The 22,058-nt window shown below is 29.9% G+C and overlaps 1 protein-coding gene across 5 annotated transcripts in view; it reads right to left on the bottom strand.

Annotated features, from left to right (window-relative positions):
• Positions 1 to 10,891: 10,891 nt before the first annotated feature.
• Positions 10,892 to 22,058, bottom strand: part of LOC142324053 (zinc transporter ZIP2-like) — a 69,237-nt gene continuing 58,070 nt past the window's right edge. For 3 of the 5 annotated variants that reach the window (XM_075364681.1, XM_075364672.1, XM_075364698.1), the window contains 2 exons: positions 19,785 to 20,028; positions 16,254 to 16,545 (listed from right to left, as the gene is read on the bottom strand). In XM_075364681.1, the coding sequence (XP_075220796.1) occupies positions 16,445 to 16,545; positions 19,785 to 20,028 (345 nt within the window). In that variant the 3' untranslated portion in view covers positions 16,254 to 16,444. Of the gene's footprint in view, positions 10,942 to 16,253; positions 16,546 to 19,784; positions 20,029 to 22,058 lie in introns of those variants that run through there. The other 2 variants (XM_075364690.1, XM_075364663.1) reach the window with 2 other exon arrangements.

Here is a 22,058-nt window from a genome sequence, read left to right as displayed (position 1 = left end):
GTCTCAGGTCGACCAGTTTTGAAATGTGTAGTTAATTGAAATCCAACCACCAACGAACACCGGTATCCACGATCTAGTATTCAAATCCGTATAAAAGTAACTGCCTTTACTAAGACTTGAACCTAGCTGATTTGCGTAAACGCGTTCACTACTAGACAGACCCGATAGGTAAAAATTTTTATTACTACAAAATTCATCTTTACTAATTTCTCTTAGGTTATAAATGACAGAATGAATAATTAAAGATAGTATAGCTTGTACCGTACCTTATTTTTGAAAGCGCCATTGATTCCGTCTTTGTTTTTTCTTTATCACATCGATGTTATGATTTTATATTTACTTTGATGTTTTTACTAATACGCGCACAGTTACACAGACATTTTGTTTTTAAAAATTTTTGGTTCTGTTATCACAAAAAAATAATAGTAAAAATTAAGCAAAATAAATAATTAGTTAATACCTTTCAAATAAATTTTACATATTTACATGTAGAAATATAATTTTTTCGAAATTCTTTGATGTAAGTTAAGTCTATTTCGCCTTTCTGTTATTAAAATTCCCACTTCTGAAAAAAAATAGTTTACAGGAAACAGGTTGCAGGGATACAAAGTCTATTTTGCATTATTTTGAATAATCTTGATTAAATTAACCGCATTTCATTCCACCAAGAGAAAGGATCTTGTGTTTCTTGAAATGAGCAGTTCATTTATATATTTATCTAGCTCTAAAATTTCTTCTACTGTTGGGTTTGAATTAGTTTAATAAGTTTTTAGGCCTTACTTTTTTATCAAAATCTCCCATGCAGTTGAAATGCAGGGTTCAATAATTTCTAGTTCAGTTTCAAACCTATCACCTTGTTCGATCTGAATACTTTATGTGAAAGTTTTGTGTAAGAATTTTTGTAAGATGCTTCATCTTTAAAAGCATTTTTTTTTTAAACGAGTACCTAATAGCATGTTTTCAAGCAAAATATTATTATTTTCAACATCCTTAAATCTATGTTGCAGTTCGTCTAACATCTTGTTGCATACTTTAACGATTTCAGAATTTTGAGAAGATTTAATCTTAAGAACATGTCTTGTCATCGCTTGTACCAATAAACAGATTTTTGATATAGTGACATTTTTTAGTTTTATAGTGAGAACTTATTGTAGTTATCTCTTCAAACATTTTCAATAATTTGCACATTTCAGCTATAACTGTCCACTCATCAAATGTAATATTATTTAGAGTAGGATTCACCAAAGTGATAGTTGAAATTAGTGGTTTTTTTTTTGCTGCATGTTTTGCAGTTTGGAGGCAGCGTGAGAACTTCGTTTAAAAAAATCTACAATTGCCTTTGATTTTGCCACAATTGTTTTTATTTCCGACACTGCTGATTGGACAGTTAAATTAATTGTATGCGCTAAGCAAGGAATATGGTGTTACTGACAATTGCGAATAGCAGCTTTTAAATTTGCTGCATTATCACTAACAACTGCTACTATTTTGTCAGTAATAGCCCATTCATTGAATTTATCTTGTAATTTAATGACAGTATTTTTAGCTGTATGTTGACTACAGATTTCCAAACAAGTAATTGGATTTTAAAATTACAATCATGGTCAATGAAATGGATAGTTATGTCCATATAATTATTATTTGAAACCGATATCCAACTGTCAGTGGTTATTGAGCATGCTTCTATATTATATAATGACTTATGAATCTCACAAGAAATTCTATCATATAATTGTGGAATTAAACTAGTTGTAGTTGTTTTCTGACAAGGAAGCAAATACCCAGGATTTAACATGTGAAACTTCTTGAATTCTTCATCCTCAACGAGTGAAATAGGTTGATAATCCTTAGTTATTAACCTAATTAATTGAATATCTAACGCTTGGCTTTTGCTTTGAGAGACAGGTTTTATTTGTAATAAAGATAAAATCAAAACCTAAACCGACAACGATTGTTAACGTCTATATGCCTACAAGCGCCCATGATGATGATGAGGTAGAGTGTGTATACGAAGAGATTGATGAAGCAATTAAACACGTAAAAGGAGATGAAAATTTAATAATAGTTGGAGATTGGAATGCAAGTATTGGAAAAGGCAAGGAAGGAAATACAGTTGGGGAATACATTTTCCAGGCGATACTGCAAATTATCGGTAGATTACATCATGGTTAAGCAAAGATTTAGAAATCAACTCGTTGACTGCAAAACTTACCCTGGAGCAGACATTGATAGCGACCATAATTTGGTGATAATGAAATGTACATTGGGGTTTAAAAACCAGAAGAAAAGGTGTCAGATGAATCGGTGGAATTTAGAGAAGCTTGAGGAAGAGGAGGTAAAGAAGATTTTTGAGGAGGACATTGCAAGAGGTCTGAGTAAAAAGATAAGGTAGAAAATGTAGAAGAAGAATGGGAGAATGTTAAAAAGGAAATTCTTAAATCAGCAGAAGCAAACTTAGGCGGAATAAAGAGAACTGGTAGAAAACCTTTGGTTTCAGGCGATATATTGCAGCTGATGGATGAACGTAGAAAATATAAGAATGCTAGTGATGAAGAAAGTAAAAGGAACTATCGGCAATTAAGAAATGCTATAAACAGGAAGTGCAAACTGGCGAAATAAGAGTGGATTAAAGAAAAGTGTTCAGAAGTGGAAAGAGAAATGAACATTGGTAAAATAGACGGAGCATACAGGAAAGTAAAGGAAAATTTTGGGGTACATAAATTAAAATCTAATAATGTGTTAAACAAAGATGGTACACCAATATATAATACAAAAGGTAAAGACGATAGATGGGTGGAATATATTGAAGAGTTATACGGAGGAAATGAACTAGAAAATGATGTTATAGAGGAAGAAGAGGAAGTTGAGGAGGATGAAATGGGAGAAACAATACTGAGATCTGAATTTAAGAGAGCATTAAAAGATTTAAATGGCAGAAAGGCTCCTGGAATAGACGGAATACCTGTAGAATTACTGCGCAGTGCAGGTGAGGAAGCGATTGAGAGATTATACAAACTGGTGTGTAATATTTATGAAAAAGGGGAATTTCTGTCAGACTTCAAAAAAAGTGTTATAGTCATGATACCAAAGAAAGCAGGGGCAGAAAAATGTGAAGAATACAGAACAATTAGTTTAACTAGTCATGCATAAAAAATCTTAAGTAGAATTCTATACAGAAGAATTGAGAGGAGAGTGGAAGAAGTGTTAGGAGAAGACCAATTTGGTTTCAGGAAAAGTATAGTGACAAGGGAAGCAATTTTAGGCCTCAGATTAATAGTGGAAGGAAGATTAAAGAAAAACAAACCAACATACTTGGCGTTTATAGACCTAGAAAAGGCATTCGATAACGTAGACTGGAATAAAATGTTCAGCATTTTAAAAAAATTAGGGTTCAAATACAGAGATAGAAGAACAATTGCTAACATGTACAGGAACCAAACAGCAACAATTACAATTGAAGAACATAAGAAAGAAGCCGTAATAAGAAAGGGAGTCTGACAAGGATGTTCTCTATCTCTGTTACTTTTTAATCTTTACATGGAACTAGCAGTTAATGATGTTAAAGAACAATTTAGATTCGGAGTAACAGTACAAGGTGAAAAGATAAAGATGCTACGATTTGCTGATGATATAGTAATTCTAGCCGAGAGTAAAAAGATTAAGAAGAAACAATGAACGGCATAGATGAAGTCCTACGCAAGAACTATCGCATGAAAATAAACAAGAACAAAACAAAAGTAATGAAATGTAGTAGAAATAACAAAGATGGACCACTGAATGTGAAAATAGGAGGAGAAAAGATTATGGAGGTAGAAGAATTTTGTTATTTGGGAAGTAGAATTACTAAAGATGGACGAAGCAGGAGCGATATAAAATGCCGAATAGCACAAGCTAAACGAGCCTTCAGTAAGAAATATAATTTGTTTACATCAAAAATTAATTTAAATGTCAGGAAAAGATTTTTGAAAGTGTATGTTTGGAGTGTCGCTTTATACGGAAGTGAAACTTGGACAATCGGAGTATCTGAGAAGAAAAGATTAGAAGCTTTTGAAATGTGGTGCTATAGGAGAATGTTAAAAATCAGATGGGTGGATAAAGTGACAAATGAAGAGGTATTGCGGCAAATAGATGAAGAAAGAAGCATTTGGAAAAATATAGTTAAAAGAAGAGACAGACTTACAGGCCACATACTAAGGCATCCTGGAATAGTCGCTTTAATATTGGAAGGACAGGTAGAAGGAAAAAATTGTGTAGGCAGGCCACGTTTGAAATATGTAAAACAAATTGTTAGGGATGTAGGATGTAGAGGGTATACTGAAATGAAACGACTAGCACTAGATGGGGAATCTTGGAGAGCTGCATCAAACCAGTCAAATGACTGAAGACAAAAAAAAAGTAATAGAAAATTAAAAGAAAAAAGAATAATGATGTTATATGGAAAGTGTGCGTAATAGTTAAAATTTTTTCCCTTCTCTGTTTAGCGATGAGGTTTGTTGATATAAGCTTGTTTTCCTAAAGGAATCGAATAAGAGATGAAATAAGGAGAATTGTTGGGTAGATGAAGGGAATAGAGCATGCGAATTAGACACGATAGGCTACTAAGTTTACTAAAAATCGTATTCAACCGAAAAAGAATCAGATGTTTACTTAAGAGTTAAATAATAGTTGAAAAGAGAAGAATTGAAGACACTTAATAGGTATACATCAATTGAGTCGAACAGGAGTATGAAGAGAGATGAATCGCTAAACATGGGTGAAGAAGAGAAAGAGAGCATGCGCATTAGAAGTGATAGGCTTATAAGTTTACTAAACATGTATTGAACTGAAAAAGAATCAGATGTTTACTTAAGGAGTTGAACAAGAGAAGAATCGAAGACATTTAGTATGTATGCATCAGTTGAGTCGAACAGAAGAATCATTAAACTTGGCTGAAGAAGAGAAAGAGAGCATGAGCATTAGAGTTTACAGTACTGGTAGTGGTGGGAAGGAAAAGAATCATTGAGCCAGACGAACAATTCTTTTTACAAATTCTTTCTGAGTATCGAATCAAAAGAATCGTTTATCCCACTATTAATATGTACAAAAAAGATACACGATGTTTGCATTTTGGAAGATGAATTGGACTATTTCTAAAAGAAATCAAGGATACCATAAAAACCACTCCAGACATCTTATATTTCTCATATGATAGTGGTGTTGATAAATATCACATCTATCGAGCCACCTAAGAAATGTCTTGCATGTTTGCGATTATTGAAATATTAGTGAAGATTTTTCTAACAATTCCCTTATCTAATGCATTGGAGTAAGATCATTTTCTGTTTTAAAGAGAGTAAAAATTATTTAAGGAGAAAAGAAAGACTAAATAACTTTGTATATACATTTTGTATATTCAGCAGAAAATTTTTAATCGCATTGACACTGCCAAAATAATTGATGATTTTGTAAGGAATAGAGCAAGACAGAAATTCACGTCAAAATATTTTTTTAAATAAATTTATTTAACGTGTAACGGTATGAAATTTGTCATTACTTTTCTTTTTTGTTAATAAGTTTATGAGAGTTTTCTTGCAACTTCTATTTCTAACTTGAATTTGAGGGCTTCAAAAGTTCTACCACTTGGGGCCTCCACTGGATATGAATGCCATCAGTACGCTGTTGGCCCAGATTCCCAGTGTTGTAAATTAAATGAGGAGTTTGAGCCATATAACGGTGTTGTAATTAACTAATGTCCTTTGCCGGCTAGACATTTAGATATTTAAATTAACCTGAACGAAAGTGATCAATCATATGAGAAGAAATATTCATGCGATGCCACATTGTTCCTAAACGGATAAATATGATGCTCTCATGAGCCATAAGGCTACAATTAAATTTGGATTGTAAGGCAGTTTTGGCTGAAACCCTGTAGTTGAAAATTCTGAGGAAGTATTTTTTTTTTATAAAAAAGAGGGAGGATTCTTTTTCTGGATTGGAAATGATTCCCCCTCTTTAACTCATGTACATCCCTTGATTGAATTCAATTTATTCCTCATATAACAATTAGTAATAACAAATCTTTCCTTAAAATATGATAAATTCTAATAACATTAATACATAATGTCGGCAGTCAAACTTTCTAAAATATCAAACATTGATTCCTCCTCTCCTCTCTTCTTTTTCTTTTTAGCCTTTGGTACCACCGTATTACTTCAGAGGATGATATGTATGAAGGTAAATAAAGTGTAGTTTTGTACAGTTTCATGTCAACCATTCCTGAGATATGTGATTAATTAAAACCTAACCACTGAAGAACTTTGGTATCCACGACCTAGTATTCAAACCCATATAAAAATTCTGCCTTTACTAGGATTTGAACCTTAAAATTTTAAGGAAATCTTAAAATTTAACTGCCTTAGGATTTGAACCTAGGAATTACCCAGTGGGTGATTCCTCCTTCCAGAAAACATTAAGACATCCCATGTAAATATTCAGTGCCTAAGAAGACGAAAGAGGTTGAAATATTTCTTCAGAGTCGGATTTTGTATGGTTTTCAAAACATAGGATGACCAACTAAGAAGCCCTTTCTGAGCTCAGTAATTTCAAGCTTGTCAAAGTTTTTTTAGAACTTCTGATAACAACAGGGAGTCTTAATATTTGTTAGACAATAAAGTTGAAAGTTACATTGAATGCTTTGCAATTCAATGCCCTTATCTATTGATATATTAACACTAGAGAAATCTCCTCCAAAGGAGATTTTATAGATCTCCTTCTGCGTCTTTTTCTTTCTCTTTCCTGTTTAGCTTACGGTAATCACCTTTCAGATAATACTTCAGAGGATGATATGTATGAGTGTAAATGAAGTGTAGTCTTGTACAGTCTCAGTTTAACCATTCCTGAGATGTGTGATTAATTGAAACCCAACCACCAAAAAACACCAGTATACACGATTTAGTATTCAAATCCATGCAAAAATAACTGACTTTACTAGGACTTGAATGCTGGAACTCTTGACTTCCAAACCAGCTGATTTAGGAAGATGCATTCACCACTAGACCAAGCCGGTGTGTTTCCTTCTGCTTCTATTGAAATCTTTCTACACAACTATGTTTTGTGACAAATGAACTATTGACTCAGTTTCAGTTAGCAGATCCAAATATTTTGATGTCCCAGCCAACTAGAATTTCGAAGACTTTGACCTCCTGTATACAGAATATTTTTAAAAATTTACCGAAACGTAATTTTCAACCCTTTATAATCAAGTTGCAATACAATAATCTGTGAAAGCAAGTGACAAGAGAATAAATACTTCTATTCTTTTAGAAGAATAATCAATAAAGATTAAATTAGAAACTTAGAACGTTGTTGTGAGAAACAAAATGGGAGAGAAATAAAAAATTAGTTTTGATGAAAAATTTAACATATTTCTTAATAAATTTCAGTACGCTTTCATTCTAGTTTGCCCTTTAATAAAAAAAGGAAACAGTTGGAACATAAAATAATGGCTTGGATAAGTTAAGAAATTATAAAATCTAGTTCTACCCTAAGAAATCTCCTTGAAATGTTTGAATATAATTTGTCTGATATTTCCAGAATTATTGAAAAATTACAAATAAATAATGCTTACATTATTTGTACTGCTAAAATATATAATTAGTTCTTAAATTATAATTTAGTATCGAATTCAAACAATAAATCTAAACTATATGGGCAGTTATCAAAAGTAAAAGGGGATTTGAAAATAAAACAAATCACTTCTCAAAAAATACTAGAGAACTCAACTTACATTACCTCACCTGTATTTAGATAGCAGAGGAATTTAATAATTTATTTTTCAGTATTTCAAACAGAACCATATTCACCTTCAGTAATAGTTGAATCGCTACTTTTATTTCTGTTAAACTTTTCTGATGAAATTCCTGTTGAATTTTTATTTCCTATTTGTTTTCACAGGAAGTTAAAACATATATTTTTATATAAATAGTAAGTATTCAGTAGATATTGATAATATTCCTGCTAGTACTGTAAAAGAAGTTTGTTGTTGCTATTGTTATCCTCCGTAGAAATGTAATGAATCTTTAGCAGCAGACTATTCCCTAGCTATCATAAGCCTTATGTTGTTATTCCCCTCCTTAAGAAATGTTTGGATTTAATTTTAAAACAAATTACAAGCCAATTTAATTCTCCATATCTTCTAAAGAATTAGAAAAATTTTGAATAATTGACTTAATTTTTATTGAAAAAATGACATTAAACTTTTAGTACTGTCTTAGGGAAAATTTGCCTGCTGACTCAGTCATTTCCAATTTTATTCAGATCTCAGTAAAACACATGATTTATTTCCATATTTTTTACTGTTGAAAAATTAATAGCTATGCTACCAGTGAAACGCCCACAATGTGGGAGTTTTATATATATATATATATATATATATATATATATATATGGCAACTTCTTGATGATGAAATTGATTTGTTTAGTAACAGAATGAAGCTTTACTGTTTTGCTCTGAAGTGACCTTAAAATTCTAAGCTCATCATCATTAACAAATATTTATTATGCCAACATATATTCTTCTTATAAAGTACATAGATTGGCTGCCAGCTCATTGTCTGGTATCCATAATTATGAATTGATATAGACCAATATTTAGAAAAATTAAACATCCTTTTGTTTATAAATATGAACGTGCAATCTTTTCTAAAATGCATGGTCACTTATTTTTAAAAGATAACTGTCTTTTGTAAAACTCAACACAATACTTTAGAGTTTATGAGAAATGGTCTTATGTATCCATTGTTATTTTTAATAAATTGCTGAACAATTTGAAAAGTTTTTCTACTAATTTATTTAATTTAACAAATTTTTCCTAAATGAAAACAATGTTAATTTGTCATAATTATAAACACCCCCTTTAACATGTACATATATGTATTCAAAATAGTTCAATAGTGGCTTCTGAATTATTTTATAGTAATTTTTTAAACATAATATATTTACCTTAACTTACACTTAAGTAAATAATATGGATTTTAATAATTTTTTTTTATTATTTCTATGATATTGTATAATTTTTATTTCCCGATCAGAATAAAGATTTATTTATTTATTTATAAAGTTTCATTATAGGTTTGCTACCTATATCAGTTAATGAAAAAAAGTGAGAATCTTATGCTCCTCTGAGACTCAAGACTAAATCTTCAGTGGTGGTTGAAATGATGAATTATGCATTCTTTGTCTCAATAAATTTTGAGTGTGTTCACTTTTTCTAGTACATACCTACCCATTGCTTTGGCAGAAATGGGGCATTTCTGACATGGGTTGTTACTCTTAACGATGAGCTAAAAGAGAATTGTTTTGAAGTTGAAGAGAAATCATTACGAGGTGTGATAAAAAAATACAGTGAATGAATTTTTATAGCGGTAACTGCCGACGCTACATCCATAAGCTGTAATTTGTCCAATAGCATGATCAACTGAGACAGGCAGGGACAAGTTGTAACACGTTCGAGCTTGCCAGAGCCGCTAGAGTGAGGTATTTATCGTGTCTGTCACGCAACATGGATTTTGATAATCGTGTGTCAATTTGCACGGAGTTGAAGGGTCGTCTTCATGCAGATCCGGACTTCATGGTCAAAATTGTAACTGGAGATGAAAGTTGGGTCTATGGCCATGACCCTGAGACCAAAATGCAGAGTTCTCAATGGAAAACCAGTTCATCTCCTCACCCTAAAAAGGCATGTCAGTCAAAATCCAACATCAAGGTCATGCTCGTTGTTTTTTTCGATAGTGAGGGCATAGTGCGATCAGAGTTCGTTCCAAGGGGAACAACTGTGAACTCTGAATTTTATAAGGGTGTACTGCAACGTTTGCGAAACGACGTATGAAGAAAGCGACCAGAAAAATGGACCAATGGCGGCTTCCTTCTTCACCACGACAATGTGCCGTGTCACACCTCGCTTCTCATTCGCGAGTTTTTGGCTGAAAAAAGTGTTCCTGTCTGTCCACATCCGCCATACTCACCAGATTTAGCACCATGCAACTTTTGGGTCTTACCAAAAATTAAAACTGTGCTTAAAGGAAAATGTTTTGACACCATTGCTGACATTGAGAGAGCCACGACCGAACAGCTGAAAGCCCTTCCGAAAGACGCCTTCCAGTAATGCCTCCAGTCATGGAGTCAATGTTGGGATAAGTGCATTGCTAGCCAAGGACAGTACTGAAGGAGATTAGATTGAATTCTATGTAACCTTATTACATTTTTTAATAAAAAATTATTCACCGTATTTTTTGATCACACCTCGTATGTATAATCTTAACAAATATTAAGTTAGTAAAGAAATTGAAAAGTTTAATTATCTAAAATTTTTATGTTTTGTCTAAGAAAAAATATTAATGCTAATGTTTTTATGTTTTGTTAGCTGTTTGTATTTTAGGTTCCTTTGTTTTTTTTGGGGGGGGGGGTGTAAAATTTAATTTAGATGTATGTTTCTTTTTTGACAATTGTTCTCATTATGAATTTTCTTTATCATTTTTCACATGTTATGCAGTAATGGGGGTGTCCACCCATTTTCTATGCACACTTATGCAAAGTCTATCTTTTAACTCTTGCAGATTCTTTCCTTTAACTCTTGCAGATTCTTTCCTTTTTTCATAAATTCTTGGATTTTGCTTTCCATTCTTGTCTATTCACTGTCTCTAAGTTTTTATAATACACAGAGTACATTATGAAGAAAAGCTCTCCTAAATATCTACTTGGTCCATGTTGTTTTGTTTTTAATCTAATACTAAATGATAAAATGAAATTAAACTTATTTTTATAAACGTGTAATTCTGTAAATAAACATTATTGATATTTATTTTTATATACAAAAAGCATTGGATGGTGGCAATTGTGCATTTCCAAATTGATTTTTCTACATTTAGTTCTAAGAGACCCATTTTGTTGAAATTCTATCCATCCCTGTAATGCAAATAAAACAGGTGTCATGATTTTTCCTGAAAGTTAGATCCTGTGGTTGAAATAGGTGACAGATTATGCCATCTTTACAAATACAAAACATTTATAAATATTCCATAAACACTACATCTTGTCATAATTAACATTTTAATTAAACACAACAGAAACATAGAATTTAAAATAGCAATAACGAAAGTATGGCTAAGTAGTTATTGCAAGGCACTTTGCGGAGGGGAGGAGATGTACGGCTGTAAGTAGAGAGGAAAGTGCTTGCGAGAACGGGTCCACTATACCTGCTTCATTATACATCAGAATTAAAAATAACATGATTGTGTCATTTTCTGATTACTCACATTAAAACCAACCTGGTAACACAAATTAAATTTTTACTAAATGTTTACATATTCTAAAGGATTCATAAAAATGTCAGATTTTCTTCATTCAGTCTCTAATTAGATATTTACCATTAAAAATCACACAAAATCACACATTTTTACTTCTTTTATATAAGGAAAGGTATTATTAAACAATGGGTTTCTTGTTTTTTATTCATCTATCACATGCAGTAGACAAGCTGCTATGTTTAATCAGTCCTTTTTTAGTTACTGCACTTTAAAGTGCAGACCCCTTAAGAACTCTTCATTTAACATCCTTTATGAAACCACTTAGATATGTAATATGTTGTCATGTAACTGATCATTTTCTTAATTGATAAGTTTTTTTATAAAAAAGTGATATCATAAAAATATACATTCATGTGTTTATTTGTGTTGTTTATTAAGTGTATTGCATTTTATAAAAACAGTTATTTATTAAAGTTTAAAACATACTTTGTTAACATTTATATTGGAAATTATATTTGTTTAATTTGTTACTGTTCAAAACCGATATTATATTTTAAATTAAAAAAAAGTTTACATGTGTATTTGATTTAACTGGTTGGTAGTCTAAAGTGTTAAGTTTGTTAAGATTTAAAGACTTAAAGATACTTGACTATCCAGTCTTACAAATCTTGCAAAATGATGGATAAACCCTTCAAGTGTAAAAAAAAACAAAAATTGAAAGAAAAATTATTAGAAATAAGTACTAGTTAATAATTTAATGATGAGATATAATTTTTCAATTCTAAAATATTCAAACTAATGTTTCATAAGACATTGTAACAATACATTTTTACACTATTATTTAATATAGTTCAGTCATTTTTTAGTATTATATTGTAATAATACTGTAATATTTAGTTACAGAATAGGAAACTAGTTGTAAAAATTACGTCTGTAAATCATTATGTAGGACATCATTTATAAAATCTAACATGAGAATATAAATAAGGAACTCCTTGTGGAAAAATGATTGCACTACACCTTCAATTTGATAACTTTTGATTTTATTGGAACCAATCAATTTCAGAAAAGTTTTCTTGCATAGGAAACAATTTCATAGAAGAAAGAATGAGTCTTCTCTCCATTTATAAGCTTTTGAGCAGCCCAAATGACATACAGCTACAGCTACAAATGTGGTGTGAATCTTTTCAATCTCATTTCAGTGCAACATACCCTTCCATCTTTGTTTTCATAGAACAATTAAATTCTAAATAAAATGAAATTTATTTTAAGATAAGTAGCACACCAGATCTGTGTTCAATGAGAAAAGCTCTCATACAAACAAAAACAAATATTCATAGTAAACAAATTCAAATACAAAACAAAATAGTTTAACATTTGTCAAAAACACCTGCTATAGGCTAAGTTTAGAAAGTATTTTTTGTTTTCTATTTTTTTATTTTATTTTCAACACTATGCTTATTATCATAATGTAGGAAAAGATCTATGAAGAAAAGGCTTGATATGAAGAAACAATTAGTGTTATCTATTAGTAATCATGAAGTCAATTGCTTGTGGACATATAGCAAAAGAATATTAATTTTGTGTTTGGTAATATATACAATAATGTCTATTACGATTGAGAGTTCTATCTAATACTCATTGGGAAGCTGATTGAGTATGCATGTTACACTTGAGCTCTGGTGACTACAGCTGCATGGCTTATTCATACACACGAGCCATTGCACTTAGGATTCTCAATATAGTCATCATTCACTTATCCATCTTGCTACATGTATGTTTCATTCAAACCCCACAGTAAGTCTCGTCTCTTAGTGGACAGTAGTGAGCTTTCTCTTTGGTATATTGAAACCAAATCCCTGCTAGATGTAACAGCTCATTGCCTTTTCTATCACTAAATACACAATTACCTCCAGTTCTTACTGTTACTTATTGGCAGTCTCCTCTCATAAATTATTGCTTTAATGTAGAGAAAAATTTTATAAATTTTATAGTGTGAATCCTGATACTGTAGTTTATACTAACGACTCTTAACATGACAATTCTGTTGGTTGTGCTTTTCTGGTTGGTAATAGAACATACATGTTTGGCCTTTCCAGCATTGTCAGTATTTTCCTTATGGAGCTGTATGCTATTAATAAGGCCTTAAATATAATTAGTCCAACATTTTGACATGTTGTTTATTATTTCTGAATTGACTCAGCGTAACACAACTGTGACCTTTTGCTTGATACCCAGCATATTGGAATTTCAGGCAATGAGGACATTGATGGTGCGGCAAAAGAGGCTTGTTTGCAGTCTTCTTTCACAGATTGCATTGTCTCAGACAATCTTATCTGCTTTCTGAAGAGGGTTGGTTCGTGATGAGTGGCAGAGTGAATAGAATGCTAACATCAACAATAAATTTCGTCCAGTTAAGAGCACTGTGGAGCTCTTCATGCAGGAATAATTGTCAAGAGGAGGTTATTGTTTGCCAAAGGGCATACTAGACTCACTTGTGGACATCTCATGACTTAGACTAACATACCAATTTGTGTTTACTGCAACTGCCAACTAATGGTACACCAAATCCTTGTGGATTGTGTCTATTATGTGGCATTGCGTTGGAAATTTAAATTAGGGACTAACATCCAAAATGTGGTAGGGAACAATATGACTTGTTATCAAATGTCTTGTTATTTTTTAAGGCTGTATTCAAATCTGTATTAATACATTGGATTATTAGTATAGTGTGTTTCTTCTATTACTGTAATTTTGGTGTATACCAGATAGTAATTTTGTTGTTTTAAATACTGTATTCCACTGTGGTTTTATTTCGCCTTAAACATATGGCATAGGTACTTTACATTATGCTGTACTATATGAGGAATATTTTTTGTTATGATATTGTGCGTTTTAATTGTAGTTTTTGTTTTTTATTACTGTCATTTAATTTTTAAGTTAAAAATTTCCAACTACACATTGTAGTTGGTAGTTTCATAATTATCAAGATGTAATATTATGTTCCCAGAATAGTAATTTCATGCATGTAAACAAGAAAATGTGTAAAGGCAGTAAATAATGACAAAGTATAACATTTACAAGATATAATAAAAATGTAGCCCAAATTTTATGTTCATGTTGAATAAAAATTAATTTTTTTAAAATTAATATTACTTAAAAATTCATCAAAAGAATGCTATTGGTAAGAGGTATAAGCTTGTTACTGAAACATAAATTTGTTCTCACCTAATTATACACATGGACAGACACCTGTCCCTGTAACCATAATGTATTAATAATACATTGTTAATATTCTCATGCAGAATTAGGAAGATGGGACAGCAAAAATTGGTCAACTGTATTTTCCAGAGGTGGTCTTATAAGTGTATTTCAATGCAATTCTCTGAAAGTAAATAGAATGAATGTTTGTATTTCTGTATCCAGTACACTGCAGTACTTTTTGCAAGTCCTCTAAAATTGTGAACAGTTAGTATTAGAAACAAACCAGAATCTAGTTTCCAAAATACACAGTCAATATCTGCAGTCTTGTGAATAAAACTGCTTTTATACAGTCGTAAGACAGGAAGTAATGAGATTGATCTACAGACAATTCCCAGTTTTCCTCAACTAACTACACACAGTTGTTCTGCAGTTTAATTCAACTCAACTGCTACAAGATAAATATATGAATTCTTGGAACGTTTGACAATAAATATTTTGATTTTAAGGAGTTGTTTACATCAGCGGTCCACAGTCTTCTGTGGAGAAGTTACAACTTCTGTAACTTTCTAACAATCTCTAAGCACTATTTTATAATCTCTGTTTCACTGAAAGATGAATGAAGCTTAGATACCCTGATGACATAGTGACAGATGAGCCAGCAGAACAGACTAGAAGATTCTACAATATAAGGTTCATCTAAGAATTTGAAACTTTATCCCAATCTCTTTTTTCCAGTTGTCTTGACCATCTGTCCAGATGCAATTTTTAAACAGGCTTGAGAGACAGATCATACCATACAATCAGATCAAAAAATTGCTAAAAAACTCCTTAAGCATGAGAAGAGGTTTTCATGAAAACCTCTTTTCATGAAAAGAGGTTTAAAACCTCTTCTCATGGCTTAATTTATTTTAAGAAAATAAATTCATAACAGAAATAAATAAAATCAGCAACGTGGGCTGAAGAGTCATGTAGTCAAATAGAAGGGAATAATTCCAGGAAATTACATACAGAATAGAACAATTTAGAGAAATATGTTGAGGGTATTTTATCAGAAGTCTGGAGAGAAAACACAGTTTTGGAAAAAGAAGAAAAGTTGATGTTGGGAGTAAAAGGTGGTTCACAATCGGATAATAATATAATGGTTACACAGATTTAAATAAAAACATGATACGGATACTTCATATCTCAAAAGAAACCAAACAAATAACAGCACAAAAATTGAACAATCACTTTAACAATGTTAGTTATTGAAAATGAGTAAACGAAGACTCTAATTCCATGACTTCTAAAATTATGGATTAAGAACACAATTCAGGACGAAAAGAAAAAATAAGAGAGAAAGCAAAAGTAATGATATGTAAAAGAAAATATTAAAGTAGTCGATTTTAATTTAAACCAAAGTGGAGAATTTGTTTATGAGGGCAGTCTGCAAAGCAAGGATCAATTATGATAAAAAAAGGAGGTTATCATAAAAAAACTTTCATGTTCAGAAATCTCATGAAAGAGTCTGAGAGAAATATTTAAATTGAATTCAGAGTATGTATAATTGCAGGTTTTTAAATATGGTCCAAAACCTATACTTAAATCCCAGATTATACGGAAATAAATCCCTGAAAGCTGAAAATTACGTGTTAAATAGTATTTATAAAATAGTCTTAAGATACCTTATAAGAATGTGGTATTATTATTAATATTTAATTTGATAGAATATATAATAATCATTCATGTGTTATGAGGGAAAAGGACAAACAATTGTAACATCTTAAACATAAATTTATTATCATCATTTATCTCCATTATGTTTTATCTACATTAATTTATAATGTTATATATAAATTGAAATATTTATAATATGTAAACAAATATATTTTAATAGAGTATATTAAATTTATAAAAATATTGTGTAAAAAAGGTTTCTTTGTGAAATATGGCATACTAGCTAGTTTTCAATTTATCTTCTAAAACCTATCATCAAAAAATCGTTTATCTATGTATACAATTAAACACATAAATGAAAATCCAAAAATTACTGCAAGTAACTTTCCCAGATGGTATCGTCCTAGAAAAGCAATAAATATATTTTAATTAGAAATAATTAAACATCATTATATTAAAGTAATTCACTATAAGTAAATATTTTTCTATGTTGGCACTTATTTTCTATTACTCATTACATAAACAATCACTTGACCTCTACTGCAGACTAGTCAGCATTAGTCTTCCATATGGAAGGTCTGATATGAAGGTTTGATATGATATTTGTTTTAAATTTTAGTTAAATCATTTTTATTTTTAGTCATCAAATTCCAGAGTGCATTCCATTCTAAAAAAACGGTCAAGAATGTTTGAAAAATTATTTAATTGAGATGGAAATAGGTAGAATCATTAGAAAATGGTTTTAAATATTATATACTTACAGATTTTTATCTCTATTGGCTATCATTTTACAGACATGTGGAAAAGCTTGGCTTTGCTAAAAAGAGTGTTTTATATTTTGTGCTAGTAAAATATAATCTGTGAGAAATGTGGATTATTTACATATCTTATCCAGAATGGATGACGATTTTAAGAATACACTTTTTTACCAAGAATTATGGCATTTCAAACACTGAGGCTAAGTTGATTTGGAGATTATATTGTTGCTATTTGAATCTTTGTATTGGAAATCAAATTATTGTTATTATTAATTTAATGTTACATAAAATAAAGCAATACTATTTATTCTTTAGATTATAAAAAAGAAATAAAAAAGAAAAATTATATTTGACAAGCATTAATAATAATAATGTTAGTCTGGGTGTTAGTGATATTTAGTTAATTTACTTATTCAAGTATACAAACAATTTATTTTTATGGTTATCTTCCCATAAACTAAATTAAAATTTTGTGTGATAGTTTAAAAACACAATTTAGTTTTACAGTACATGAATAAGTTGTAAACTGTAAAGTTAAATCAATTAAAATCTTTGTCATAAAACTGAACACAAAAATAAAATAAAAATAACAATTTAAAATTGTTACATTTTTATTCTCCTTAAAACTTATACATAGGTTTACAGTAGATATATTCATATATAGAATATAAGTAGCACTCACATAATGATAGTGAAATATCATGTTTATACAACTTACTGTGTAATTATGGATTACTGTTCTAGGCTTGTTAGACTACATACAGTCTCTTAAATAGTGTCCTCTAACTATTTTTTTCTAGTTCAATTTTTGTGAATATTAGTTTTAGATCATTTGAGTATTTCTAAATACATTTGTTTTGATTTTTGACTTTAACAAGGAGTTAATAAAAAAATATTTAATTATAAGGTTAAGCTCATTCTGCATATTGCAAGGGGCCTGTATAGAATTATTGCGGTAAGGAAAAGAATATAATTTGCATACTGTTGTAATATATTACTTGTGATTCTTAAATACGCTAAATTATTTACCTTTATGTTCCCAATACGTAAGCTAAGATACTACCATGTATTAAGTAGGCTAGTGGTTTGTAAAGTGGTATTTGTTTTAACATTTTACTTGTTCAGTAAAAGTGTTTATGAACATCACAGTACTTTACCTCTAATTCCTATTGCCTTTAGTAAGATTTTATATTTGACTGAATAAAACGCTTTAGATAAGTACAGGGACAAGGTTAAAATGAACCTCTTTTTAACAACTTTTTATTAAAAGGATAATTTCTTTAATTGAGTATCCATTAAAGAAATAGAAGTTATTATTTGTTTGGAATTACTTATAAGATTTTTTTAAATAATTAACGTGTTAATTGTGTTTTGTTATTCAATAAAACTAATTTCATTTATTAATTCATTAGTTAACTAAGATCATTATATTTAACGGTGATTTGTGCGTAACTTCTGATTATTTACAATAATTCCAAGTCTGCATAGTTATTTATTTTAATGACATCAGTACTGGGATCTTTTTTCATAAAAATATTATTTCCCAAGAACCATAAAACAAATTTTTTAAAAATGAGTAAAAAAGAAATACCCTGCCGTAGATCATCCCCAACCTGGAACATACCATCTATGTTCCACATCCAGGGCAGTAATAGCTATACATAAGCACATTACAAATTGCTGGCAAACGGAAATCTCTGAAAAAATGATCATTCCATTTAATGAATCCAACCTGATTTCCAACTTCAGATCAGTATAAAGACTGAATGTTTCGGCTTTCACTTGCAATTCATGTATACAAGAACATTTTGTACCGACTTATACTACCTTTTGAGCTGGACTGGTGGCAAAAGCCAGGGAATTTGCCACCTTTGACCCGGGCCTATTGCCATTAGGAACTGAAGGTTTCTAAGTACTGAGATGGTTCGTAAACACTTTTATTGAACAAGTAAAATGTTAAAACAAGTCTAGTTATTATACCACTTTACAAACCACTAGCCTACTTAATACAAGGTAGTAATCTCAGCTTAGATATTATTCAAAATTTATGTAAATGATTCAGCGTATTTAAGAATCATGAATAATATATTACCACGGTATGCAGATTATATTCTTTTCCTTACTGGGATAATTCGATACAGGCCACTTGTGATATGCAGAATGAACTTAACTTTATAATTCAATATTTTTTTATTAACTCCTTGTTAAAGTAAAAATTCAAAAGCAATTGCATTTAGAAATACTCAAATGTTTTTAATAATAACACTATATACAAAATCAATTCCAAAAATAATAATCCCAAAGCTTCTGAATTCATTGCTCCCATAACCAAAACTAATCACCACAAAAACAGAACTAGAAAAAATACTGTAATCCATAATCTTTCCAAGTTAACTTACCCCTGTGTTTCAAGTGCCATAATTAACACAAAATAGAAAACACTCTTTTTAGCAAAGTTGAGCTTTTCCACATGTCTGTAAAATGATAGTCAATATTTATTTCTATAGAAATCACAGCCAAATTTATAGTCAATATTTATTTCTATAGGAATCATGAATAAGTCATTATACTGACAATACTAAAAATCTGCTACACTAAATATTGTAGAAAATTATCTGTTATAACAAAACATGTTCCAGTTGATTTAATCTACTGTTGAAGAGTTAAAAACAATGAAAGAAGCAAAGAGAATGTGTGGAATAAGTAACTTAATAAATATGAAAATTAATAAAATTAATACTCATTCAAAACTGCTTCTTACTGAGTGAAGCTTAAGTATTCTCAGGCGGTGACAAATGATATAAAGACAGAGAAAAGTCTGACTAAAAAAGATAAATAAATGCTCTACTAATCCAAGAATACAAATGAATCTGTTGATACATACCTTCTTTAAGTTCTCTTGGCAGAACTTGAAAACAAACTACGTAAAGAAATGTTCCACAGGCAACACCTTCAAAAATACCAATATGCCATTTATGAAGTTTACCTGGTATAGATTTTGTTAGAAACAATCCAATAAGCATACCAGCAGGTGTCGTAAAAGAAAATATTAATGACATAATAATGAATACAGTTTTTGACATACCAGTAAAAAGTGAATTCAAACCGAGACCAAATGCTTCAATAACCTGAAATAACACCAAAATAAAAATTAATCAATAAAAAGGCCATTCAAGATTATTCTTCATAAGAATATTACAATATATAACCCAGAACACTTGCAGCTCTAAATATTTATTAATATATAATCTTGAATAATTTTAAAATTTACATTCGTCACATAATTTCTTACATTTCTTAATCTACAATTCCTTCACTCTGTTAACTAATTAACACTACTCTCGCATTACATCTAACAAGACTAAATAAATTAGTTATTCTTATTTGCTCATCACAATACATCAAATTAAAAAATATAAAAATTTAAAAATAAAAATAATTGTTGAAACCAACTCATTGATAATTTAAAGATTAAAAAATACTTTAAAGCTTTATAACAAATTATCAATACAAGGAAATACATGTTTTGTTTATCTGTGACTTGACACCACCTTGAATTTTCAGCCAATCAAAATGCAGAATTTGTGAAAATCTGTAGCCTGAACTTATATATAGAATTGTAAAAATCTGATTCATTTCTATGACATTTAGCTTCATACTCAATAACACAATATAAAATTGGGTAGAATATACTTTTGTCCTGTAAATGCCAATTTATAATCATTTCTAATGCACTAGTTGATCCCAAATAGTAAATGTATACAGAATTTGGTACAACAACGGTATTGTTGTACTGACATGAGTATTGTTATGTCATTTTAAATGATAATGGTGATATATGAATATTAAACCTAAATTCTATAATGCAATATATTTGAAGAAAGTCATTAAAAAAATGATAGAATATTCCTTGCAGATGTTAAAAAAGAAGAAAAAACATTGCTGGGAAAAGGATTGGCCAAGGAGAATTATATAGTGATAAAAAGCTGAAAACTCTAAGAAACTATGAAGGAAAGGTTTAAAGAACTAGATGAAGGTATGGTTTTACTAACAAATTATACATATATATCAATTTTAAAATTTCAACCACCTGCATCTTTTAACATATTCATAAATTTATCAAATAAAACTTATGAAATGAAAGAAAATTTAAGATTATTTCCACTTGCATACCATTTATGATGTATGATGAAGCAATCTTAACTTAAAATTTTATGTGGTGTGCATAAAAATAAATGCACGGATAAATAACTTTAATACTAATCTGTGATAGAAAGTATATAATTTGTTTTAAATAAATTACAATTGTAAAGGAAATTAATTCCAAGAATATACTTTTTGTGTGCAACAAGAATATAGAAGCGGGTAATTCGTGGTTAACTATTCATTTTAGACACATTATTTGTATTTATTAAAATTTAAATATTACTCCATAAAGAAGTAAATTCACCTAAAAAATACACATTACACTTAATTAAAGTGAATTAGTTAATAATAACAATGGGACCAAATTATTTATCAAAAGGCGCCGGCCTCCGTGGCACGAGTGGTAGCGTCTCGGCTTTTCACCCGGAGGTCCTGGGTTCGAATCCCGGTCAGGCATGGCATTTTTTCTTTTTTCATATGCTACATTTTCCATATCACACGCACAGGCTTCAAGCTTATTGTGATGTCATCAAACAAAAAAAAAAAAAAAATTAATGCAATTCAAGAAAATTCAACATTCTGATATATCATTAATTTAAATTCAATTATGAATGTTGTAGGAGATATATGAATAAGTTAAGTTGGTATTGGTTTATAAAAAATTAAAAATATATCTATTAATTAATAGATAGTTGGTAAAGGTTTGAAAAAATAAAATTAAAGAAAATTATAGTAAAAATAAAATTTTATGCAAAAACACAAAATAGTTGCTATTAAAAAAATAAGCGTAATGATGTAAATAATTAATTCCTTATTTATAAGGACATTAAAGAAGAATATAACTTTTATATATATATATATATATATATATACTGGATTAATAAAACGATCAATTATATCATTAAACATGGATTTTTAGTTCACAAATATTAAAGGATATATAAGAAAAATGATGGCTCTATGATGCCATTAAACATTAAGAATTACAAAATACTTCACTTAAATTATGAAA

This window comes from Lycorma delicatula, chromosome 1 (genome assembly GCF_047948215.1).
Source record: "Lycorma delicatula isolate Av1 chromosome 1, ASM4794821v1, whole genome shotgun sequence".
Lineage (NCBI taxonomy): Eukaryota > Metazoa > Arthropoda > Insecta > Hemiptera > Fulgoridae > Lycorma > Lycorma delicatula.
Note: the sequence above shows the minus strand (reverse complement) of the source record. Positions and strands in the feature narration are given on the sequence as shown.